Source organism: Athene cunicularia, assembly GCF_003259725.1.
Source record: "Athene cunicularia isolate RWA chromosome 3 unlocalized genomic scaffold, athCun1 chr3_part1, whole genome shotgun sequence".
In the NCBI taxonomy this organism is placed as follows: Eukaryota; Metazoa; Chordata; class Aves; order Strigiformes; family Strigidae; genus Athene; species Athene cunicularia.
This window is the reverse complement of record NW_020799097.1, coordinates 102,083,189-102,109,127: the sequence shown is the minus strand read 5'-3', so window position 1 is coordinate 102,109,127 and position 25,939 is coordinate 102,083,189. Positions and strand designations below refer to the sequence as shown.

The following is a 25,939-nucleotide window of genomic DNA, read 5'->3' as shown; positions in this document are numbered from 1 at the left end:
TTTTTTTCCCCCCCCCCCCCCCCAAGAAAATGTGTCTAGTGATGATTCAAAGAGGGACAGATTCTCATTTTTTAACTAATTAAAGATAGGACAGATTATCTCAGCATGTCAGGCAAAAACTTTCTTCACCATGAAATCATATTGTTGAAAATAATCCCTGTCAATTAAATAAAAATTTCAAAACTACAAGGTTGCAAAAACTCCCAAGCAGTGTTTGAATTCTCTACTGTTTCCCCAGTTGTTATTTATATGTTCTTTAAAGGGAGAAAACATGGGGAAAAAAAAAAAAAAGGTTTTGTCACAAATGTATTAATGGTGTGAATCAGGATTGTTGTCCAAGAAGGTACATATAATCAGAAAGGTTCTAATGAGTTTTCCTGAACTGAGGCTTTGATTGTTTAGCAAGCATTTTATTTTAAAGAATTTGAGAGGGTTACCTTTTCCAGAGTATAGTGCTTGAAACTTTTCATACTCTTTTATGAAGGCCAAGTGTCATAACATGGACTATTGTTTTCAGAAGTTTAACCAGTTCACAATGGCTCTTATTATGACTCTTCAGATTTTCAAAAGGGCTTGCCACTTGACGTAATAGTTGAAATAACAGCTATGTATTTCAACGCTTTTATGAGAAATCTATTTTTTTCAGGCTGATAGAGCCTATGTTTTACAATTAAACATTGCTGTTACATCACTGATGCTTTTGTTTGCTGTTAGCTTGAAAATCACAGTCATTTGCTCCTGCAAAACAACAGGCTAAACTAATTCCCCTTCCAAAATGAGTCTTTGTGCTTATCTGTTCTTAAATACTATATGTTATAAAAGTGTTAAATTGTATTTGGGAAGAGGTCCATTAGTGTGGTTGCTGGTACATAGCAGAAGTGCTATGAGTTGGTATCCTATTATTACAGAGTAATCAGGTGGGGATTTAGCTGCAGTGCAAACAATCCTTTTACAGATTTACTACTGAAGACAGGGGAACTGTTTTATAAGAAGTGAGAGACATGTTAATTTCAAACTGGCCTAGCAAACAAAATTGCTTTTAAGATGCTGAAGTATTGAACACTTTTTGCTTTTATCAGTTTTTTCCCAGGTTGCATGAAGTTTTTCTTCAAGACCTTTTCATTTGTATGTACTTTCCTACCTGCTACAGGGATTAGGACTTAGTGTTGATTAGTATTTGAAGACAGTCAAAGTTTTATTCTGAGTTCATGGCCAGAGTAGAAAACAGGAGACTGATGGGTGTCGTACTTTTTATGTACTATCAAAATAATATGAAAATTCCAGTTAGACTTGTAAATAATGTTAAAATAAAGTGAAAAAAGAAAACAAAAAAGATTGTCTGAAATGTGTTACAAATACAATGAGAAAGCTTGCATTACACACATTGCTCACTTATGAATGTTATTATATTAATTTTATTTCAGCCCCACTGTTCATGCCGTCTCCACTGGTAGTCCCTCTTTCACCATATTCCCTCAATGTGTCATGGGAAAAACCTGAAGATAATTTAGCAAGAGGAGAAGTGATGGGATACAGCATCAGTTTGGTGACTGAGCAAAGTTTCTTGCCACCATTTTCCCAGGTATTGTTAGTTACATTAAGTTTTTCCTAACTGAAAATAGTAAAATTGATAAAGCCTGATGTCCTTCTTGATGTTGTGATAAATTTTTACCCTGATCTGCTGTATATTCTCTGATCTAACTTTTTCACCTATCAGTTTGTCTTGAGTGCTCTGTAATGTTATAGACTACTTTTAGGTTTAACGTTGTATTCCTGAACTCACTTGTTTTCAGTAGTGGTTGAGATTCAAAATTAGGAGGAGTCAGAATGAGCAACAACATTTAAATTACCTTGAACTTTGCATGTTCTGATTCGGTATTATTGCTATATTTGCTGATATGCTTAAAGCCACGTTGTGTTGTAGGAATCTACATTTTCATTAAGAAGGTACCTGTCTGGCTTCCTTGGATAATGGACAAATCTTTGAAGTGGGGAAACCTAAAATAGCAGAAAACCATCTTTATGAAGTCTAAACATGTGATTTGAAAATAGTGTTGTAATTTTTGAGTGACTGGGTTTGGCAAACAAATACCATGGCAGTAGTAGTAGGCTAAAAGCTTAGGAATGAACAAAGAAATGTGATAGGTAATCAGAATATGGGAGTGGATCTAGTGCTGTGACATTGTGTTTCTCATTTCAGAGCTGATTTTGTCTTTCAGTGGTACCACAGATGGGCCTCAGTTTATTTGTCTATGAAGTGGGGATACTATTGCTCCTGGGGCTGTTGTAACAACACACGAATGAAAATTGCTTCTGGTCACAGACTTGCAAGATTTTTCATCTAAATAAACATCTGATAAAGAAGCTATCTAAAATACAAGAGTTCATTCATTTCCATTCTCTCTGATAGCTTAAAGAACTGTTAAAGTAAAGCAGACTCAAATGTCTGTAGGTATTAGTTATTCCCCTCCCTCCTAATGCCTGTTAATAATGTCACTCATTCAATGGTGGTCAGATTTCACCACTTAATAGTGTCATCTTCGTCATCTGGGTTGTAGCTGCGCTGTTTGTAGTGATAACTGCACCACCACACAGTTTTATGAGGCAATAACTTTGTTTCCTCATTTATCCACTCAGGAACTGGCTTATTACCTCATAAAACAGTGTGATGGGAAGTATTATCACCTAAATCCTAACTTGTTCAGCTTCTCCAAAATAATTCTCTCCCTCACTTGGTCTTTGCAGACTTTTCCACGTCTAAATCTGCAAATTCAGAGACAAGCTGCTTCTTAGTGAACATGTCATCAATTAATAGGAATGAAATTATTATTAACCAACTGTCATCTTCCAATCTGTTTGCTTTGCAGGTTTTGCATATAGCTGAGGCTCATGAGCTATCCTATGTAGCGACGGGATTAAAACCTTACAGGACGTACAACTTTACTGTTACTCTCTGCAATCAGATTGGTTGTGTAACCAGTGAGCCAGGCATGGGGCAAACCTTGGCAGCTGGTAAGGAAACAATCTGCATTGAAGTTCAAAGCTGACACACAGTTTACTAATGAATACTATTAAGATGATCATACTTTGATGCACAGTGACAGGGATAGGTGTTATATTAATACAAAGTGACTTGCTTAATTATTATTTGTTTATCTTGACAGATTAAAACCAAAATGTTTTCAATGAATGTTTAAGGTATGCTCTTATGACAATAGGATTTGTGTACTGCTCTCTCAATTGCAAGTTATGGATATGGTTATTTTTGTTCCTGTTTATTTAAACAGTAAATGTACATAAATGTGGCTGAACCCATTAATTCATTTATGATGCTAAGAAGTTGTTAATTTGTTGTTGGGTTTTTTTAGTGTGTGTGTGTCATGTTTCCATGACAGGGCATATAAAATGCACATGCTGAGCCAATGCCTGGCTTAACCCATGAAGGAGGAGTTTCATGGTTTTTGTGTTAAACTCTAACATATGTACATAGTGTATTTATGTGTCTAAGTGGGAAGAGAAATACATGCTTTAGGTCTACTCTTTTGAAAATGCTTTTTATTTAGCCCCTGAGATTTATGAGATTTTGCTTTGTAGATATGTATACTCACACTTTCCTAGAGAAATTAGTGCTTAAGAAACTGCATATATGTGCCTGTGCACCTTAATAAATTTTCAGTCTTTGAGTTCATTTTAACCATGGATTTCAAAGGTGCTAACTGTCTACAAATTTAGGGGAAAATAAACATCAGTACAGAACAAAGGTGGAGAAAGCCTGTATGTACTTTGAAGAAAAAGCTGTTATGAACTCACTTCTTAGACATCAGAGGATCAAGAGGGTTTTAAGATAGAAATTGTTAGGAAAATCAACTTCACAACTCTCTTTATTCATGGAAGAAGATAGTCAGTACCGCTCTTTAATACTATAAATGTAGGCTCAAAATCCATACTATGTGACATGCTGGTGGTCACCAGCAGAGAGCTGACTGCTCAACACTGTAGTTTCCTTTTGTATAGGCATTTAAAACATATTAATTACTTTCACAATATTAGCATTTTTAGTTAAGCAATTAGTGGTGTTGTCATATGGATGTTGTGATGATGATCTTTGAAATTGCCTCTTTTATGTAATTTGGTCTCCCATAGGAAAAAAATCTGAAAATATCTGCTGTGCAGAATGTGTTTCTAGGCTCCCTGGGCTGTATTTCAGTTGACTGAATTCCATCAAAGCTCCTCTGTGTAATCAGTGAAGAGATATAGGAGCTTCCAGCCAGGGAATGAAGAGTTGCCCAAAGCCAGTAAATAGGAAGCTTTATATACATGAACTGAAGTTGAATTTAAGCTTTTGGGATATTACCTCTAGTCTGCTCTCTGTTCTTCATCTGTCTGTTTATTTAATTGCCTTTCCATTTGTTCTCAAGTGGAAGGTTATTTGTTCCTTGATTCACCATATCATCTTTGGTTTCCATTGGACAAAGATTGTTCTGTCAGTCTTCTCTTGCTAAATTGCTGATTTCAAAATGTATTTTGTTTCCTCATACTACTACCTCTTAAAGTTTCAAGCTGGACATCTACAGAGCCTGCTACTTGTATGAGTTTATCCCATACCAAACAGCTGTGCAAGGAACAGCGTTCCAGTCTTGCTGATAACCATGGAAACAAATGTGGCCTAAACACACACGCTATTACTACAAATGATCCAACTTTGCATTTATACATTTATTAAAAGATTCAGGAACAAGAGTTTAGTTATGCTTGACAGCTTGTTTATGACCATCTCCTCCCTGGTTGTGTTAATACTTAGAGACCTATCACATTAGAGAAGACAGGAGAATACAAAATAGAATAACAGACATGTCCCCATTTATTAGCTGCTTTGCAGTGTAGCCTTTTCCTGCTTATTGTAATCCTTGAAAGCAAAGAATCAGTTCTGTATTGGATTCCTTTTATGTTTTTAAAGACCGTTAATGCAGTGTCTTAAATTATAACAAACTAAAGAGTAAAATACTTAATTTTTGCACACAATTTTATCTTCCCAGGTTTTTTGTTGTTGTTTTTTTTTTTTTTTGTGTATGTGTGTGTGTGTGCATGTTCTGTTTTGTGAAGTTCTGTAAAACCGTTTCCAAAGAAAATTTAAAGAAAACATTAATTATGTGATGAATTTTAGATCAAAGTGAGTTCAAACTTGGAACAAAGTTAGGAGAAACCAGTCCTCATCATTTGTAAAAATAAATTATCAAGTCTTAGTCCATTAATATCTTTTTGTGTCATTGAACAGTGCAAAATTAAATTTAAATTGCCTTTCTAGGACTGTTGAGGAGTTCTGTTTCATGAGGGAATGTCTCCCTGGCACACAGACAGCCTTCCTGGCTGGATGCCAGTCTCCCCCTCCATGCCCTGGCAAAGAGAGCTTTTTGGAGGAAGTCTTGACTGAAATGTGCTCCAGCATGATGGTCCCATTGCATCGTAACACAATCCAGGAGCTTTGAGTTGTGTTCCAAGATGGGCTAGAGGTTATTCTAAATTAGACTAATTCTTCTCCTCTGATCCTGAGGAGGATAATGGAAAACGATCTCTACTCCTTCCATGTGTGGAGTATACTGATTTATCACGTGGAGCATTTAAATCAATGGGTACTTTGATGACTGATTTTGGCATGTCCAGCTGATGTATATTAGCAAGGGCCTTGCTTTTGGAATTTCTAATGCTGTCTAAAATTTGCCACTAGAAGTCTTAAGCAATTTTTAGGTGTTGTTCATATCCATTACAGAAGATTAGATATAAAAAAAGGTACTCTTCATAATCTAACATTCTTCTTTTTCTCTGGCAACGTTTTTTTTATAAGGCCTAACACAGCAACTAAAAACAAAGGCAGAAACAAGGGCATGAAATCATAAGAAACAAAAATGCTGATGAAGAAAATTAAGAGGTGATAAAAGAGAATTTAAAAGACAAAGAAAAGAGACCTGCAGTCAGGGACAGAATTTAGGGGTAAGACCTAAGGGAGCAGAAACATCAGGAACAGTCTGCTTATCTTTCAGTGAGAAGTCTTTTGGAGTATAGCTGAGAAATAATCCAGAAGCAAACGTAACAAGTAGACCCTCTAACCTGGTTCAGTATAGGCATCCGTAATGGGGATATCTCATGAGTAGCTTTGCAGTAGGAGAATGAAAGAAAACTAAAATCAGCCGTATGTCCTTGAGTCTTGTCAGACTGGCAAAAAATCTCCTCTTCACCAATATATACACCTATGATATTTGTAATTGGTAATAAAAGAAGACAAGCCAGAAGAATGTGAGGAGAGAGAATGAGGAAGCAAACAAAATGAGATTATTAAGACTTGAATTATTGTATAAAAAAGCTGAGTGGAGACTGTCACAAATGCATATGAAGCCAGGAAGAATAGGTGTGATAAATAAAAGAATTTGCACAGGTATGCCTGATCCATGACCAGCTCCGAGAATGGTAAAACGTGTTGGAAGATCAACGTTACGTGGTAATGCAGTATTGGGATGAAAGATCAAAGCAAGCATGCCAAGGTAATGGAGGAAAAGAATTAATCCATCTCTGCTACTCAGAGATCATGACGGGACAGGAGGAGAACCTCAGTTTGGTATGTTCAGATACAAATACATGAATAGTTGGTTTTTAAAGACTCAAATAATTAGAAAGTGTTTCATACTTTTTTTGATCAGTCTTTTAAACATTGAATTAAGAGGATGCACATTCCACAATCCTTGTGGTATTTTAAATACTCTTTATGCACTGCAATATTGTGCACATACTATTGAAAACCCTGGCTGATAGATGAGGAAAAAGTTCATTTTTAATACTTTGAAAATTTGGAATCCAATTTGAGCTTTGTTTTTGTCTTTGCTACCCCAAGATCATCAAGTGGAACTGCATGTACATGACTGAAAGCAATACTGGACAGGAATTACACATTTTTCAGCTCAACACTTAGACCCACATTTTACTTTATTCCTTTCTCCAAGTTCTGCTGAATTCAAATTCCTGTTTATTTTTGAGAATGGCATTCAGCCTGTTACCAGGTCTTTGGCTGTTTTTTTTTTTTTTATTTTCAAAAGTGCTTTTTGCTCTGTGGTTTTATCTCGTGTAGGATTCTGAGCTGGTACCTTGGAATCTATAGACCTATACTAGCTGGTACTAGTGAAAGACCTGGTCCCTTAAAAGTGATATTTTTGAACAATGTATTTGCATGAAATTATGATTTACTTGCATTATTCTTTTCAGCGTCTACCACTAAAAAACATGCATGTTTTCCAAATTTTTCAGTTAGGCAGAGAAACACTTTTATTCCAAGCAATTTCTGACATTTCAACCGGATGGAATTAGCCGTGTGAGTGCTTGGACTAGTACAATTGCTTATGCTACTCCTCTCAAATCAGGTAGTCAAAGGGTGCCTTAAACAATCTATACAGCTATGTTTCATTAACTACTGTGTGACTGAGCTTATTTCTTGTAATTAAGTTTGTCTTTCTTTTGCCTTTCTTATTTTTTTTCTAAACTTCATTTAAAAAACACTTTTTAATGAACACCAAAGTATGGCTTTGTGATTGCTGCCATTTACCCCAGCACATTGTATTCCTGATCCTTTGCTTTTGATGGCAATTACAGGGTTCAGAAGCTAATTTGTAGAAGATATTCTTCCAGCACCAGCTGCATCTGGCTTCTTGGCAGACTTCTCAAGCAGTTGTATTGGTGGCTTTGGAGTTGCCTCTGGGTTTGCTGGGATAATGATGCTGATGGGCTTTCTGGGCTGTCTTACACTCCTTGATGTCGTTTTCTTTTTGATTACCCTTTTAATCTGAGTAATTTGTCCATTTTTTCCATTCATAAGGTCCGGTGTAAGCCCTTTTCAAAAGCCTCAACCCATTTGTCAAGGCAACACAACATTTGTTTATGCCTGTCATAGACTGCTTTTCTACAAAATTCTATGCCTCAATTTTAAAATCCCAAATACCCATTAAACAGGTAATAAGGAATGTATATTTTCTTTTGTTACAGAAGAGAAATACGAGGGCCATGTGCTGCTGGCCTGAAAACACAGGTTGTTTTGCATGCATGTACATAAGTCTCTTCATTGTGAATAGGACCCAAAGTGATTAAACAAGCACTTTTAATATGTTAATTTATAATTTTAATTACAACAATCTTGTATATATAGTCATTAGTGAATACTAATATAAATATTTTTCTACCTTTTTATTCATAATGCATAAACCAATCATCCAGTTACTTCTCGGCAGTTGCCTGTTTCCGTTTCATAATACAATCTTTGTTCTTAGTTATGAATGCATTTTGTTCATTCCTGTCTTGAATAATCCCTCATTAAGCTAGTCACTTTCTGCTCCATGCTAAAAAGGAAAAATTATCATGCAAATGTGGCATGCCATATTAAAAAGCACATTACCAAACACTTTTGTTGCTGTCCTTCAATTAGTTTCCCTTCTTTGAATTTAATTTCATTTGTTGTTAAACTACTGACTTGATGTATGGACTCATGAATTTGAGGCTGCTGCCAAGAATGTAGCAGGAAAAAAATCAAAGCCTCTTCATAAAGCTGCAGAGGCAAAGCTGAAATGAATTTGCTTCACCTTTGACAAGAACACTTGAGCAGCATTGGAATCCTCTGATGATTCAGCTTGGCTAATTATCCAATTATTTATTTCAAGAATAAAGACAGTGTTTTACAATTAGAAAAGTGTAAAGTAATCTGAGAAATTTCATAATGACAGATGACTTAAGTAACTTCTGAGATAAATAGTATCTGCTCAAACTTGTCTTGCCAAGTGTTCAAGCTGTAGTTAAACTGCTATTTGAGTTTCAGAAAATTAGCAGGGAGTCAAGTTATTTGTTTCTTCTCCCCTGCCAACCATATAGTATACTTCAGAAAATAGCTCAGTTTGTTCTTTTTCCTCAGTGTCAAATTTGCAAGGTTTTTAAGCCATGTTTAAGTTGCATTCCTCTTGATTAAAAGCTTTTGGTTCAAAGCAATACTTTTTAATTGCCTAATAATATAAGTCAGTTCTTAGGAAAGAACCGTGCATTTAGGAGTTCATTTGCAATATAACTGAAAAATTCATTGCATGGCAGTAAAACAATTTACTGTTAATTACAAGGAGAAGAATTTGCTGTACCATGCTCACAGATTGCCATGAATCATGCAGCACTCCTAGAGATTTATAACAGATGTGTAAGTGGGATGAATTAGCAGGGTTTAATAACAGAGACACAAATCATGCAGACTTCAAGGAGCTTTAATTGATATACTAGAATGTGACGGGCATGAATCACTCAGCCATTCAACAGCACTGTAACATATGGTCAGCTCAATATGCTGCATCTTAAATCGGTTGGTGAGTCGTTGGTTGTCCCATATGGTGGATGCAATATATTTTTCACGATTTTTAAAAAATACTGTGTATTACACCTATTTTTAAAGAAATATGATTGTAACATATATGTGTTATTAAATTTTCTTTTGATGTCTGTTGTGGGTGGGTTTTATTCTGTTCTGGGTAAGAGTCCAAAATGGACCCTAAAGAATCTTCTAAAAAATCAAAATATTGTCTTGACTTATTGACTTAAATATTATTTCTTGACTCATTTACCATTGAAATGACTGATACTGAAGCACAGAGAAAGAAGAGATCATACCAGAAATACTATGGCAATCTTGGGGTCCTCTGGAATAATAACTTGTAGCAGAAATGAAATGGATAACCAGTAGTGAGGCATGTAATTTTACTGGCAAGGTAAACTCCCAAGATGAAAAAAAAAAAAATTCTTTAAGTTTTTGTCCTCAAATTTGCTGAATATTTCTGTTCTAATTTGTATGTATGCATTTTGAATTCAACTGAAGGATAATTAAAAGCTGTATCCTTTTTGTTACTAGTGCCTTCCCAAACTGTTGAGAGTGGCTAATTGTGAGAGACGAAAGCTTCTGTGGAAGGGTACACAAATACCTACCTACAGTATGCTGAGCAGTAGCTGTTCAAACATATGTAAGCCTGTTAAATTTAGCCGCAGTGTAAATATGTTATTCCTGGGACAAGAATCTGGCAGAGTATGGAAAAGCTTTAACAGTTGTATTAGTAAACCTGACAGACTTGAGAAAGGAGTATTGTATCCTTAGAACAGTGGCTGCCAGAATTTAATGTCAACAATTAAAATTTATTTTGATCCTTACCTAGTGTTTATTACTGTTTGTATACACAACAGACCTTACTAATACAGAGATGCACTATTAGATGGAATTACCATCTGTTCAGAGTGAAATGCTGGCATCTGTCTTCAGGTCTAAAACTAAAATGATATTATTTCAAACAAAACAAAATTAACTGCTCTTTACTTACCAACTTCATTTTTGTGTACATGTGTGTGCATAAACACATGGGAAGGGCGTATTTGTAATGACCTGTGTAGCAACATCTATATTTAGATATATGACTTCAACATAAGCTGTATAGACCATCTGTCTTTATTGGTCTTTTTTGTGCCCTCTGCTACACAATGGCATGCAGCAATCATGGGCTTTTAAATACTGTTTTAGCTTTATAATATATTAAATATGTATTATATAGCAAGACATTAAAACTACATAATTAAAATACACAAAATGTGACTTTGAATCCACTAAAATGTAGTATGCTCATTATTTTGACAGATGTGTCTTAACAGAACGTGACTAAAAAAAATTAAATAGGTAAAATTATAGTCGATTCATCTTTCAGAAAGTAGCTACAGGTACCACAGTGACACCTTTAGGAAAATATATACTGTATCTTTTTAGTCTTGAAAATTTTTAATTTCAGCATTTAGTACCCTGCTGGGCTAGTGCTACAGATTTATTTTCAGTCCTGTCTATTCCTGTGCAGAGTTTGTTTTTCTGTTTTGATTTCTTTTTTAACTTATGTAACCTATTATGTACAGTCTTCCACTGTCCTGATGCATAAGAATTCTCAAGCATCAATGAGACTGTAGTTTAAATACTAATGTTATAGAAAGGATGTTACTTTCTGAAAGGGTAAGCTTCTGTTTCATATATCACAAAATAATAAATTGTGTCATGCCAGTGTTTAATGCATGTACACAGTGCATTAACTGTAACTGTAGTACATTTATTTGTGCTAGAGGAGACTTGAAAATGATTAAAAAATCAATACTTCCCTGTCAGAGAAGCAAGTGTTACGATGCATTTAAGTAGTTAATTGCATAAGCCCCATAAAAGCTTCAGGTTTGGGTATCAGAGATGCCATAATTATGGTCCAAGTAACTGCTGTTTTTTAATACTAGACTTTAAAGGAAGATATAGTTATTGTCATGAGTGTTAGTTAGCTGTATGCATTTTACAAATAATTTTAGTATTTCTGTTTTACCGTCAGTAAGCTGAACTGAAAAGCTCAACCTCTTATGTTCGCACTTAAAATGCTGACGTACACTAGTTCCTCAGAGGTGAAGTTTTGATTGTTAAGTCATGTTTTCTATTTAAACTTGTGCATTAATACCACAATTCATTAGTGCTGTGCCCTACTTATGCAGAAAAGCTTATGACCTCACGCTGCATTACTTCAATTTTGACATTGTAAATTTCTACCATAGTGTGAGATACTAATTAGATTGTGAAGTCATAAATGATGCCTAAGCAGGAATTTACAGCACATAGTGCCATTGGCAGTCTCCCAGTTCCCCCACTCCATACCTTCTTCAAGAAGAATATTTATCAAGTTAGAGGGGAAGCAAAAGAAAGAAAGAAAGAAAGAAGCAAGCAAGCAACATGCTACAGGCAAATAGGAAAAATGAAAAATATGTTAATGATCTTGGAAATGCACAAATGTTTAAAAGGATGTTATTAATTCATTCTAAATGAAGAGATCTCTCTTTTTCTAAAGAACTCACGCTATGTACAAAGCTGTGCTATGAAGTAATATGTCAGATTTTGAAGGCCCATATTTTAATTCAGGTTTTATTGTTCTTGAAAGGCGTTTTTTGCTCTTTACTATGTCATTATGGGAACAAGTAGTTTCTACAAGTTGTCATTGTATTTCACTTCCTGGGTACAAATGAAGTTTCTGTTAAATCCTTTTCTTTATCAGGGAAAGAAGGGGAAAAAAAAAGGCAAGATATGAAGGATATAAATTCTGTAGGTAGTAGAATGTTCTTGTACTCTTCAGATGATGTCTTCTGTTGTTTCAATGATGGTCCATTTCTTTCCCACCTGTATGGCCATCATGCCATTATCCAAACAGGTCATGCTGCCCTCCAGTGGCTTATTGTACAGGATTTAAAAAAAATTTTTTTGGATGTTCATAACAGCTATAGAGTGAGCAATGCTATCAGAATGTTTAAAAGAATATCAGAATATTGTTTTTAATGGTAGGAGGATCACTGTAATAACATAAAATTATCTTATGCTGATGCCTTTTTTGGAAACAACCTTGTATGGAGTCTTACTGGGCCACCAGTGTGGTGGAGAAGTTAGAGAGGGCCATTTTCTTGCGCTGAATAATTGTCTGAACATATGCTGAATGTCTTGTGTGCACACCATGAGGAAAACAACCTGATCGGTATTCAGTAGGGTGGACAGATAGGTGTTCCGCTCCTGTTGACAGGGATAAATTCAGTGATGAAAGATTAGTGTTGTCATGTACCATACTGCTGAGATGTAACAAGAGTTAATTAACTGTTCGGATTCTCCTCTGGTATTTCACTGAAATCCAATGCTAAAAGTCATACAGATACATGCTCACAGTGAGCATGGCATGAGAGGCTAATCAAGGAAGGAATACAAATATACTTTTTATGAAGATGTTGATTCAGATTCGTAAAGATTATGAAAAAAAACAGTATTTTTGATATAATATAGAGACATTAATCCAAAGCCGGAATAAACACATAAGGTAGTTCTTGTGGAATTGAAAGTAAGTTCTTATAAGAATGTTTTGGGTTTTTTTTCTTCTAATTAGGCTTCTATGCATATCTGTGTTCATTAAGATGATCAGAAACTGAAGCAGGATGTTTTGCAAAAAATGTTATCTGCAATAAATATTTTCCTGAGTATTATAGAAAATGATACCTAGATATTTATTTTTTTTATGCACAGCTCCAAGAAAACTTAGAGCCCCTCGTGTTGAAGGAATAAACAGCACAATGGTAAAGATAAATTGGAACGAACCTGAAGAACTTAATGGGCCTTCTCCCATCTACCAGGTGGAAAGGATGGATTCATCTTTAGCTACATTTAATACGGAAGTAATGAAAGGGATCCGTTTCCCAGGAAATGGATATTACAGATTCACTAGTTCCACTCTCCCTGCCAATACTTACTTTACAGGTAAATGAGTTTAAATGACTTAGAAAATGTACCAATTGTACTCTACATTTGTTTTACTATTTATGATCATCTTCTGTATAATTTTCTTGGTAAAATCTGTCGTTTTTAATTTATGAGCATAGTACGATTGTTAGTGATGTATGGGCTGTTTTGATTTTCACAAAAAAAACCCTGTGGAAAATGTTATTGGACATGTGGGATTTGTATTCTCTTGCTTTTGGACATAGAGATGTACATGATGGTGAATGTTGCTCCATATTTGGCTGATATCCTAGTGCTAAATGTGAGAGATTTTATTTATTCTTCTGGGGAAAAAAAACCTTTTAAATTAATTTGCTGTGAATACTAAGGCATGTTTTCTTTGCTATCTTTTTGAGGATTCCTGAGGTTGCATAAGCACTCAAAAAGTGTTCTCTTCCATGTTCAGAACATTTGTGTTGTGGTCCTGTTTGTTTTGTCAAGGAAAGAAAAAAGCCTGCCTATCTGACAGAAGTCTGCTGTTTCAGGGCCTTTGGCTATTATCTCCTCTCCTTTTTGATTAGTTATTTATTTTGGAACTGGGATTTTTTCAGATTGAAGCAGACCAATTATCCTGTATTCTGTGATTCTCATCATTGGCTGATGTTTTCACTTCTGGGATAAAGCAAAGATATAGACAGTATGGTTTTTGGGAAAATGAACCTGGTTGGATGTTTGAGATGATGTAGAGGTCTGTAAGTGAAATATTGCATTGATGTGCATCAAGTATGAATGTTTAAAAGAAGAAATGGCAGAACTGAAAGTTTTAAAAAAAGGTATATATGAAAGGGGTGTGTCTCTGTGTGTGTGTATGTGTGTGTGTATATATATATATATATATATATGAAGTTGTGAGACTGACAGCATCAAGGGGAAATCCAAAAGGGATCTGGGAAATAGTGAGAGCAAGCATTAGATGGCATGCTGATGGTGCGAAGGCCGCACCACAGCGTGATACAACTTAACCTGGTTCTAAGCTTTGCTTGTTAAGACAGATAAGGACTGCAAAAACCACTCAGCATTGTTGACATACAAAAGAATGCTTAAGATTTGAAGAGCACTGAGCTGACATCCCTTGTCTTCAGGGTCACCACAGGTAATTCTGGCAAGAATATGTGAGCACAGCTATCCTGGTACTTGCAAGTATGTGTGTGGAAATTCAGTTTTTGTTTAAAACAAAAATCACCTTCTTGATCCATGATTGCTCAGTGAATCTGATTTTTTTTAAAGAAGTTGAAGATCACTTCCATTTTCTTTCTTGCTAGGTGCTTACTTGACTGATACTCAAATAATAACAAGTGATAATGTGTTAGTTAAATATTGACACCATGTTGACTGGCAAAACCTGTTTCTGTGCGGGAATCTGTAGGAACAGCTGTTGGGCTCCTGTCCTCATCCAAATTGCCCAATGGTTTTACTGACATCAGAGTTTGCACCCTTTACTGTATATTTAGTAAAAAAAATATTTGATGTGTTTCTTCTGTTGTCAGTTGTGCTGATCTAAACACCAAAGGGATTGTGAGCTGCAGTTTTTCTCACTGGAGCTTCAATCAGCTCCATCACTGTGGTATAGTTACATAGTTTAATCAGGCAGGTGAAGAATTGTGGGTATCTCTGAATTTCCTACTTCTCATCAGAAGTCTCTGAGAGTGTTGGGGAAGAGGGTGTTGCACTACTGGGTTTATTAACATATCTGTCTATTTGTAACCAAGCAAGCATGACACTAATCTACCCAAGTGCTCATTCAGTCTGGGGTTCAGTTTTGCTCCATAAAATGAGACTGAGGCCTTGAATAGAGAAAGTTTGGACAGACTGATTGGGAGATGATGTTAAAATAAAGCTCCCTTTGTACCGGCACCTGATTTCTGATAATGCAGTGTGGATAAATATAATTTATTATTACTTTGAGTTGTGTTTTTGACCAGCTATTAGACTGTGCATTTGGAGACGACCTAGAACCAAAACACACTAGGCAATTTGTCCAGACATCTGCTGGTAATGATTGACAATCAGGTTAAATCAGCATGTTTTGGTACCTAAAAATGTGTTAATTCAGATACTTGGCAACTCAGTAACGTTTTTGATAAATACAGATCTGGGTTTTTCTAAATAGATTGACAGTCCTTCTAAAACATGATGGAGGGAATATTATAGCAAATCCAGGAGAGTTTAGAAAGACAAGGGAATAAATATTTTTAAAGGAATAAAAGATATTCTTTAATTGTACTCTGCACTTGTTTTCTTGTTCAGACCCTCTCTTATTACCCATATCTGAAGACAAGTAGTTGGCAATTGTGCTTTATAGATGGAAGCTTTAGTGTGTGTGTGCAGCTGTGTACATTTTTGACACAAAAGTGTGCCAGCTTGTATATGTCAGTCAGCAAACAGATACTTCTTAGTGCGTCTGGGATCTCCCACTGCTAATCCAGAAAAAGATAGATCAGTGTATTCACTGCTAATAAATGCAGTTGTCCTCACTACCTCCCTGGCTGGTCTTCACTCTGAGGTGCAAGTACTAGGGGCAGATGTATTATCTGGGAAATTTTCCAAATTCATCTTTAAAAAAGAAAAAAAAAAAGTTAGGCAATAAACACTGGCTACACTAAGCAGCGTCCTTCTGTCTGTAACAAAGCCTCCAGCTGCACAGGAAGATGTGCTCTGAGTACACATTAGATGAGAGGAAGTCAGGTAAAGAAAAGGGTTGCTTCTGCCAGCACCATCCACATGCAACTTCCCAGCTCTTCAAACTGTGAAGTGTTTTAGACATCTGTAATAGCATGTCCCAAAAGATGCAGACTTGATTTTTAATATTTATTTGTATCCCTTGAAATTCTTAGATACAACAACATTCCTTATATCTACAAAACACCACCAGGCAAAAGAACTGTTAGTGTTCTTGTTTTAGCTAAGGAACTCATCTGTCTCCCTTCACTCTGAAGATTGGGGTATTGAGGTGTTTATCTTCATATCTTCCCCATGAGACAGCAAAGTGCTATCATTCTGATTTAATAGATGGGGAGCTGAAGTTCAGATTCTACTTAACGCAGGAGTTTATACTTAAAAGGCCCTCTAGAAATGACTTAGAAGCTTTTACAAATTAGTTATTTCGTGTGGTTTGCTTTATCAGTACAGCTTGTGTGATGTGGCTGTTGGTCTGGATTCAGAATGCTGCAGTAACACTGTTGTGTTTGTCTTTCTGGTTGTCTAGTAGTCAAGAGAGATACTGTCTATTTTATACAAGATGTAGGCAGGTGAGCTTGAACTTCAAAGAATTGCAAATAGTCGAGTGTGTGAGTATCTTTTAAACTCAAATTATACTTGTATTATCTCTTTAATGACTGAGTCTAATGCCTAGGTCCAAAAAAAGCCTAAGGATGAAGGTAATGAACATGATGTCATGTTAACCTGGCTTTCACCACTAACAAATGGCCGAGAATAGTTAGCTCTGTAGGGAAGTTAGGGTCTTCATGTACTTTCTAGCAGAATGTACCAAGGCTTACCAATAAGAACCTTTGAGATCATTGAATAAAATCCGTGGAAAATAGTGTGCTGAACTGCTGAAGTGTGTGTTTGTGTGAATATCAGCAACAACCCAGCAAATTTATTTATGAAAGAGTTTTTCCTCAATTCCTTTTCATTCCTTGGTTGAGGGTTAGGACTTGAGGTGCCTGAATGGATGATATAAAAATCGATCTATGAATTTTGACCTGTGTAAATGAGCCCTGCTTAGGATCAAGTTTGGTTCTAATTTGAGACACAACCCTTCTGTTCAGGATTCATAATTTATAAATATCTCCTGAGGGTTAGGCAGCTTTAATTTTTTTGTTTTACAGAGAGTAGGGGATCACATTTTTATTTGAAAGCATGACTCCCTGAGAAAGCACATGTGCACCCCATTGGGTATGTTGGTGGATACTACACCTTCAGATAGAAATAATGCCACTGTTTAAACTTTGTAGAAGATCCTATAAGAAAACTATGCAATAGTTTTTTGTCTAGAACAAGTATACTGGATAAAGTTCCTAAGGACAGATAAAAAAAAAAGTTTAGTTTTCAGGTTTTATTGGTTAAATAGATGTCAAACTACTGAGTTGTTTCCAAAAGGGCCTTCTGGGCCCAAAGAGCAACTGGTTGAAAATTGAACCCTGAATGTCTCTGGGGTACAACGACGTCTGAGCTAGGAGTTTCAGGACTGAAATTTAGTTGTCTGAAGTACAGTCATGGATTACATAAATCGCTTTTTAAAGCTTTCTTCTGATCGATCCCTTGCCAGACAGAGAGTCTGTGGCAGAGCTGGTGGGATGGGGCCTGTTATAGTTAGAAAGGATAGAAATTGCAGTCAGTTGGACATGTGAATGAATGAGAAAGCTCCTTGACTCCATGCTATGAAGATATAGTTGGGCTCCATGAAGAGAAACTCAGTAGGAGTATGTAAGAGAAGCTCTGTAGGGGTATGTAAGAACTTCTCACTGTGTAGAGAGTGACTCATTTGCTATGAAAGAAAGAAATCGCAGAGTAGCAAGATGGTTGTGTGGAAGGTTATAGTCCTCCTGACCTCTCAAAATAAGACTACTTTTCAAATATAACATTGAACATAAATTGACAATTCTGTGGCATTGTACTGGGTTTTCTAAATAATACACATATTCTTTCTATGAAATGGAGCAAAACAAATCCTCCAAGCATGCTTTTTGCATTGCTTAAAATGCAACTTGAGCTTGATGGCAGGAGTTATAGTAACACATCAATGTGAGAAGGGAGGCCTTTACTTAGTGATGAAATAATTCATTTTTTTCAGGTGAATGAAAGATTCTTTGCAATATTTCAAAAACAGAATTAGCTACTACTGTTTAAATGTGATTCCTCTTGGATGCTACTTGTTTCAAAAGAAAATTATTCATGTAATACTGATCAAAATGAAGTCCACTCTGAAGAAAGTTTTTTGTTTGGCCTTGCTTTGAATCCAAGCTTTCTGAAATAGGATACCACACTTAAAAAGAAGTGGGTCTTGACTGGAATATGTACTCTTTGCCAACCTTTGCATGATGCAAATTCAGCTCTGTAATAATTAGGAAATAACTGCATGAGGTAAGATGTTCATATATTCAGCATTATAATTAGAGCTTTTTTACAATGACGTTTTTAGTGTCATGGTCTTAAAAAAGTGTATTTAAAAGAAAATTTTCTGTGCTAGTGTTTTTACTGCCAAATTCTGACTCAGAAACACACACATTTCTCAGAGTGGAGAATCTTTCCAGTAACAGTGTTTCTTAATGAGTTTGCCATGGAACACTGCACAAGAATCATTTACATTTGTTCTGAGCAGAAGTGCTGAGAAGGGCTGTGGTCATTCAGTGTTGGATCTCTCCGCGGTTCTTCATCTCAGTGAACTCACTTTGCTGTAATTCAAAACAGATTCCACTCCATATAATCTTGATCAAACATTTTATAGTTAGTAGAAGGCACAAATATTTTCATTATTGTATGGAGGCAAATAAACAGGCCGTTTCCAGCATCCTAGCAGAAATCTATGGAATGCATTGCAACTGAATACTAAGAAAATGGACGTGATTGGAGGTCTGAAAATGTGAGAGGAAAAGTCTGAAGAAAATGGTGTAGTTTAGAAAAATGAAGACTAAAAGGAGACATAATAGTGGTGTTACAGCGTATGAAAATGTGTAGTTTAAAAGAAGAGAATGAACTTTTGTCCATGTCTACTATGAGTAAAGCAGCAATGCACTCATAATAAGCTGAAAATATAGCAAGGTAGATTGTCTTCTCGCAATATTTTTTTTTTTTTTTAAAAAAGATTCAGGTTAGTTGACCAAAGGAATACATTGCTGTAAGGAAGAGAGGAAGGTTAGCTCTGACACTGCAGGTTTTAAAGAATAGTTGAATGAGCATTTGTCAGGAATAACCTGGGTAAAATTGATTCTGCTTTGGCGTAAACTTTGGAGTAAGTAGATTGATTCTGTGACCTCTAAGAATGTTTTCCAAATATATATCCTATTACAAACTCAGATTAACCCAATGAAACTAGGAAAGATGTTTGTTTCACCAAATAACTTTTAGAGGGGAAGAGCTGCTGCTTTTTTGTTTTTGTTGGGAACTTTGCATAGAGTTCTGATTTGACAATTTTCTATAAAGAGGGAAGGCTGCATGAGTTGGACAAGTTTTGTTTCTGTTTTATTTTTTCTCTTCTAGATATTTTCTAGTATTTCTTTTCATGACTAATGATAAGGTTTGAGGTAGTTAGAAATGAGTTTTAATCACTATATTAAAATAATAAAATAATTTCAGCTGGAAGAGAAGTCATCTGGTTCAACCTCCTTCTCATAGTGAGTTCAGCTAGACCTTTTTAGGCCTTTGTCTAGTTGAGTTTTTGGTAATCTTTTCCCCCTGATGTCTATACAGAATTTTCTGTATTTGAACTTGTGTCCGTTGCCTTTTGTTCTGTCACTATATAGCTCCAAGAAAGTGTGGCTTCATCTTCTTTAGATCCTTCTGTGAGGTCGTTGGAGAAGGCAATATCATCTCCAGCCTTCCGTGCTTAAGAGTAAACAAACCCTGTTCTCTTGGCCTCTTCTCATGTCATGTATTTTGGCCCTCTGACTACCTTCATGCCTCTACAGTAGATTCGTTCCAATGTGCCAGTATCTTTTTTTTTTTTTTTTTTATGTCAGAGTACCCAAAATTGCATTTCAGGACTTGCATTTGCCTTTTTTGAATTTTACAAGGTTTCTGTCAGCCCGTTTGTCTGAATATGGCCTCCTACATAGTGTCTCTGGAGACAAAGGTTAGGCTGACCATCCTGCTGTAGTTTCCCTAATCTATAGACACAACTTTCCAGCAAATACCATTAAATTTGTTTGCTTCAGACTTACCCTAAAAAAGATGAAGAGTATTGAAACAGGAGAGAAATCTGACCTTTTGCTTAGTTTGGCTTTATGTATTATGTCTCTACTGGGATTTTTTCCATATATAGTTTTTTAAGAATCATCATTACAAAATATTTACATCAAGCTTTCTAATACTGAGATAGAAAGGAAGAGAGCACATTTGTTTAGCTGACAAGAAGAATTTCTGATAGTGCCATTCATTTTTCAGACTTCTATATTAAATCATACAATAAAGAGCTCTCTGAGACACATTTTTTTGGTGTCATTTCTGGCTAGGTTGTTGCCACAGGACTTCTTAGCAACTCTTTTTAATTTTTCTGCCAACTTCTTACATGTTCTCCTCTTGTCTTTGCAAAAGAATGGTTTGAACCCACATCTTCATCTTCTGTGAAAGAAAGATAAAGATCTTGTATATCACCGTCAAGTGGCTGGTTTCAATAAGAAGGGGAACCATCCTTTTTTCTGCCTGAGAACTGTTTGCACAGACATTTTAGGTAGAATTTTTTCCTAGTATTTAAAATGAATTCAGAGTTTCATTTTGAAAAACACATTCCTTTCTTCCATCCTTCTGAATCCCAAGAAGCCTAAAGATAGGGAGTGAGAGAGGAGCTGTGTATAGAGAAAAAGGAGTGATCCAGCACAACAAAGTGAACTGTGCTGCTTTATGAACAAAACCACTTAAAACATTTTCGAACATGTACAACAGGGACTTAGGCAGCAAATAAGCCAAGCTGATGCTGACCTTGCCAAGTGCTACAGGGGTAAAATTTTCACTAAGATGAGCTGGTTTTTGTTAGGCACAGACACTTTCTATCAGTATCAAGTATCTGCTTTTCCCATTTTTTTATTGTAGAAAAGATTTATTGTAGACACTACAGGGGAGGGGAAAAAAAAAAAAAAAAAAAAAAAAAGATTCTCCCCTTCTTTATTATTTCTCTATTTACCTCTTGCGCTTTGCTCTTCAACAGATCAACTATGCAACACAAGCTTTGGCATGCAACTACAACATTTTTTTTTCATCATCTTGGTTTTAGTGCCAAAGTACTTTTTTTGCCAGTGTTGTGTGGCATTCTGGAATGTGTGGTTAAAAACAATTTTTTCTGTCTGAGCATGAAAACTTTCAGAGCATGTAGTAGTCCCAGCTGTGAAAGTTGTAAAAGCAGTAGCTTTCCTACTGTTATATAAAGCTGCCAGTGGAAAAGCCCTTTCCCAGACTAGAACACAGTTTCAGCTGTTTGCTTGTGCAAAACTAGTTACAGAACTGGGTCTTTTGATTACCACAAATATCCCACATGACCTGTACTCTGTAAACCAGAAATTCTTTCTGCTTTCTCACAACTCTAGTTGTGCTTCTGTTAATTTTGTGCAAGCATGATTCACAATTTTGAAATGTTTTGGGCATTCTCTCTGTAGGGACAAACCTAAGAATTAGCAGAAGAAAAGGGTTTTACCAATTATTGTTTAGTCAAGAGTAATGAAAGTAGTTACTCTCTACCAAGTTTTTATTTTTTATAAACTAATCTGAAAGTATAACCACTTAGGTACTAAGATATTTTATACAAGATTTAATTTCCACCAGTAAAGCATACCTATATATTTGGTGCTTCTTTTTCTTGCTCATCTCCAAACAAAATGCTGATAGGATTTAATGTAGAAACTTTGTATGGAAGTCTGCACAAATACTCATTGAATTTAATGAGAATTACTGTGGAATAAAATATTTTTTGTTTTAATATCTAGTTTGGTTTTTCATCGGTAAGAATGGAGTTCTCATGTATTTGTTCAGCTTACTGGAGAAGCCAAAAATGGGATTATATTGTGTGTTTACAATGGCAAAGAAGGGAAGGAGAGAGTTCAAGGAGATTTTCTGTACTCTGTGCCTCTTCTGTGTGCAGCAAAGATAGTGGGTACCCTCATATATGTCTCTGAAAATAAACAGTTATGGAAGCGCTGTGTTTTGCTTCAGGCATGACATCTTCTGAGATTCCTTTTGTGCTTGTGCACTGCTCAGTAAAGGTGCAAGATGGAGGGACTTGTTAGGAGAGAGATTTAGGGAAATAAAAGTTGCTGAAATTAACTAACAAAGAAACCACACAAATGCATGGAGTTTAATTAAAAAAATAGTAAAAGATGGTGGGGAAAGGTGCTAAGCATCTCAGAAGTTTTTCATGCGAGAGATCCATGTACTGTGCTAAATGGACGCTCATTTCATTTTAGTTAAAACAAGGGCTGAAATGATATAGAGCAAGGAAAGTACTTGAAGGAGGTTTCAGCATAGAAAACAGAAGTTCAATGGATCTTCATCTTTTAGAGTGAAGTAACTTCAACTAAAAGTAACTTGTACCTATTACCCCTTGACTTTTCCATGTGACTCCTTGTAAAAAGAGTCTCCACCTTCTTTGTAGCCACCCTTTAAATACTGGAACATGGTGATAAGGTCTTCCCTAAGACTATTCTCAAGGCTGAGCAAACCCAGTTCTCCCAGCCTTTCCTCACATGGCAGGCTTCCCAGTCTTTGATTATCTTTGTGGCCTTTCTCTGGTCCCTCTCCAGCCTGTCCACATCTTTTTTATATAGCTGGGACCAAAACTGAACACAGTATTCCAGTTGTGACCTGACAAGCACTGAGTGGGATAATGACTTCATCTCTGCTGGTGATGCCCTTGTTGATGCAACCCAACATCCTGTTGTCTTTCATTGCTGCAAGAGCACATTGTTCACTCATATTGAGCTGGTTGTCCACCCAGGCCCCCAGGTCCTTTTCTGCAAAGTTGCGCCCCAGCCAGGTAGATCCCAGCCTGTGCTGTACTCCTGAATTATGTTTTCCCAGGTGCAGGACCTTACATTTTACTTTCCTGAACTTCATAAGGTTCTTGTTAGCCCACTCTTCCAACCTATCCGGGTTTTCCTGCAGAGTGGCTCTCCCTTCTGAAGTGTCCACTTCTCCATTCAATTTTGTATCATTGGCGAATTTCATCAGAGTACACTTGATCCCATCATCCACGTCACTTAGGAAGATATTAAACAACGTTGAGCCCAACATCGATGCCCAGGGGGACACCACTTGTGACAGGTTGCCAGTTTGAAAAGGAACTGTTTACCACCACCCTCTGGGTGCAGCCCGTCAGCCAGTTCCCCACTCATTTCACAGACCACTTGTCTAGACCATAACACATCAGTTTTCTCTAGGAGGAGGCTCTGGGGAACCATATCAAAAGCCTTGGAGAAATCCAAGTAGACAATGTCTACCACTTGCCCCACATCAACTGAGCAGGCTACTTTGTTGTAGAAGGCAATCAGGTTTGTCAGGCATGATTTGCCCTTGGTAAATCCATGCTGACTTTTCCCAGTCATGTACTTCCTTTGGCTTGTGATAGTCCCCAGGAGTATTCATTCCATAACCTTGCCAGTGACTGAAGTAAAACTGATGGGCTTATTTCCTGGATCCTCCTTTAAGCCCTTCTTGTAGATGACATTAGCCTTCGTCCACTCTTCTGGGATGTCCCCCGATCTCTGTGACTAGGACCATGTCAGCCAGATCTCTTAACACCCTCGGGTGCGTAATGTCAAGACCCATTGTTTTGTAGGGGTCAAGCTCCTGTAATAGTTCACACACGAATTCCTTCACTGATGGTGGGTCTGTATTTGCATCACCATGGATTTTTGTTCTCAAAGCCTGGGGCCTAACAGTGCTGGTGAAGAAAGTGTTGAGAACCTCTGCCTTTTCAGCATTGCTGGTGACTAATCCACCTCTCCTGTTTAACAGTGGGACAATATTTTCCTTTTGATGCTATGGACAGTTTTCAACAAGGGTGCAGCAGAGAATTACCACTATATTGGCTGGTGAGATACTTCAAGTGAAATGAATGCTTTATGGTGCATGCTTATTTAGATTATTTCTATAAAGGATTATTTAGTCTGATGATTTGAGACACTGTATCTGACTAATACCAAACCTTTAAATTCCTGCTTTTAAGATACAGATTGCTTCCCATATTGTTTTTAAATTATGAAGATGTAACTACTGAATTATGTATTGACTAAAAGTGTGTGAGGAGTCATGCATTGATTATGACTGCATTGTGAATTTGATCAGAAAATTTTCATAATAATAATATAAGGAAGCTTTTCACCTTCTAATTGATTTTCAGGGCGATTAAATTAAGACCTTGTCTAAGTACGACTGTCCTTATCAATTACTGGCAGAATAGAGAAATTAAAGGATTAAAAATTTACGTGTGTTAAGATTCAGTATTTAAGGTCTAAAATCAATCAGATCACAGACTGAATAATTCCATTATGACAAAAATATCATTCAGGATTAGACAGTGGTAATTTGGAGAAAAAAAAAAAAAAAAAAAAAAAGGCTGTCTGCACTAGTACATATGGGAAAAATTAAGTTGCAAAATTAAGCACCTAGATTTAGGAAATGGAGTTAAAATAAGCAGTATGAACTTGAACTTTTTTATTTTTATGTGTTATGATGTCATGTAATCAGTTGTTTAAAAAGTAGCTTCTCTGTAGGTTCTCTGTATGGTGTGGACCAGCTGTTGCCTTTTAAAAGTTCTTACAGTTCTGTATATGGCTTGATATATGTCTCACTGTATATATCTATTTCTTAGGTAAATACAGATTTTAATTTTTTGTTTCCCTGTGCTATTTTCATTGGTGTATCTGAGTATTTTGTAATCATTGATAGTCACTTTTACAACACTTACTAGTTTTGTTTTATGAATAGGCACTTGGGAAAAGAAAAAAAAGAAGTGAATACTGATTTTGAGTGCTCAGCTTCACATAGGTAGGACCAGAGTTTTCAGAGTAGTTCATGTGCTTAGAGTTTCCACCGACCCCTGTTCAATGAGGAACACTTAACACTTCTGCAGATCTCTGCGGGCTGTTTAAATGCAACCACTCAAGAAAATGAAGAGCACATAACAAGTGAATAAATCTGAAAAGTTTGACTTAAGCAGTTTGCCTCGCATTTCATAAGAACTTTGTGGCAGAGGTAGGGACAGATTTCTCCAGAGTGACATTGAACTGCACTAGCTATGAAACTGTCCGTTCACTTTTCATACTCCCCTTCCTCTTTCATTAAACATCTGCAGAGCACTACATCAAATAAGACAGGCTTCTGTGCACAAAATCCTTATTTGCTACATGAATTCTCTTTTAGTTGCTGAACATCATAAAATCCTTGAGGCAGGTATCTTATGGGAAATGTGTGTTTGTATAATTGTAGACTATATCATTATTCATCCTCTATTTGTGTATGCATTAATTGGTTGCAGACAATTTTGGTTTTGCATTTCCTAAATTTTGAGAGTCTACTTTTGCAAACCCATTGTGGTCTAAATATTTATTATGAATAATAATTTAAAAAAATTCCAATGTCATAGGAGAATCCCAGACATATCCATCATGTGGAACACTGCTGACTAATACAGATGTCAATGGGTAAAAATTTTAATATTAATGAAATCTCTTTCTGATCTGAACTATTAGAGACACTGACTGTTGGACTAGATGATCATCTGTATGTGAAGGATAAAGTGTATGCTTTTCCCATATATTCCATGTTGACTAACAACATGTATATTCAATTGGATTTGTAAGAATTTTTACTAGTAGTTATAGATTCTTCTGGTTTTCTATTTAATTCCTCCCCCCC

The 25,939-nt window shown here is 36.2% G+C and overlaps 1 protein-coding gene across 1 annotated transcript in view; it reads left to right on the top strand.

Annotated features, from left to right (window-relative positions):
• USH2A (usherin) overlaps positions 1-25,939 on the top strand; it is a 388,963-nt gene that overhangs the window by 91,262 nt on the left and 271,762 nt on the right. Inside the window, exons 18-20 of the mRNA XM_026844632.1 lie at positions 1,425-1,582; positions 2,868-3,012; positions 13,124-13,354. Of these exons, the coding sequence (XP_026700433.1) occupies positions 1,425-1,582; positions 2,868-3,012; positions 13,124-13,354 (534 nt within the window). The remainder of the gene's footprint in view (positions 1-1,424; positions 1,583-2,867; positions 3,013-13,123; positions 13,355-25,939) is intronic.